General features: G+C 49.0%; 1 protein-coding gene across 1 annotated transcript; it reads right to left on the reverse strand.

Moving 5' to 3' along the window:
- Positions 1 to 201: 201 nt before the first annotated feature.
- On the reverse strand, positions 202 to 615 carry LOC130744223 (uncharacterized). Its single transcript, XM_057596417.1, has one exon. It carries the CDS (start codon positions 613 to 615, stop codon positions 202 to 204), a length of 414 nt encoding a protein of 137 aa, XP_057452400.1.
- Positions 616 to 1,086: the final 471 nt, after the last annotated feature.

Genomic DNA, 1,086 nt, shown 5'->3' on the forward strand with positions numbered 1-1,086 from the left:
TTCCTTTCAAACGTAACGTAGATTATAAGAAAGTCTTTCCCAAAAGCATCAACGGGGTCTACATCTTCAGTCTAGTAGTTTCATTGCAAGGGTAGTTTTATTACGACATAAGTGGTTCGAAATATAATTACAGACAACTAACAAACAAGTTCAAAACAAATGGTTCCAAAAAGTCCTCGTTCGAATTCCACCAATTCCTAGCTAGTTCCTTGCTCCGGCGGCTCTGTCCGCATTCAAATTGTATACCCTTCCTCCAGTCGCAGGACGTCTCCCCCTTGCTGTGTTCACCGACGGTTCAGCCTTTGGCATCTCGCAATCCTTAGCTTGATGGCCTGGTTGGTGGCACCTAAAGCATCGCGTACTCCTGTTCTTGCACTTATCAGCAAAATGTCCAGCCTCCCCGCATGCGAAACACACCACCTCACGCTTCAGAACTTGTCCTTTCTCTTCCCCCAATGCAGTCACCATCGGCTCATGTTGTCCTGGTGCAGAATTGTCCCCTGCATAACGGTGATATGGCTTCCCCTGTCGCAACCTTCCCTTTTCTTGTTGATTCGGCAAGTTCAACCTCATTGGTCCCCCAGTACGTGCGCTGCTAGCCCTCTTGTTCTTCATGATTTCCACTTCCGTGGCTTTCTCAACCAAAGACTGGAAGCGCATGATTCCCAACGGTTTCACCGAGTCCTCAATGTCAGGCCTCAGCCCATTCACAAAGCGTTTGCACATGTAGGGTTCATCAACCCCATTGCGGAAGAATCGGAAGTGTTTGGCCAACGATTCCAGCTTAGCAGCATATTCCGGAATGGACATGCTCCCCTGACGAAGAGTCAGAAACTGTGCCTCACGCTCGTCACGAGCACTATCTGGAAAGTACTTCTCCAGAAAAGCAGCACGAAATGAAGCCCAGTTCACTTCCACATTATTCGCTTCCATCATTCCTCTGGCGCCCCTCCACCAGTATTCAGCATCTCCCAGCAGCAGAAAGGTTGCCATGCCCACCTTGGCACCCTCAGCAATTTGCAACACGCCAAATATCTTCTCAATTTCCTAGATCCAGAGATACGCTTTGTCCGGGTCAGTACCACC

This window comes from Lotus japonicus, chromosome 3 (assembly GCF_012489685.1).
Source record: "Lotus japonicus ecotype B-129 chromosome 3, LjGifu_v1.2".
Lineage (NCBI taxonomy): Eukaryota > Viridiplantae > Streptophyta > Magnoliopsida > Fabales > Fabaceae > Lotus > Lotus japonicus.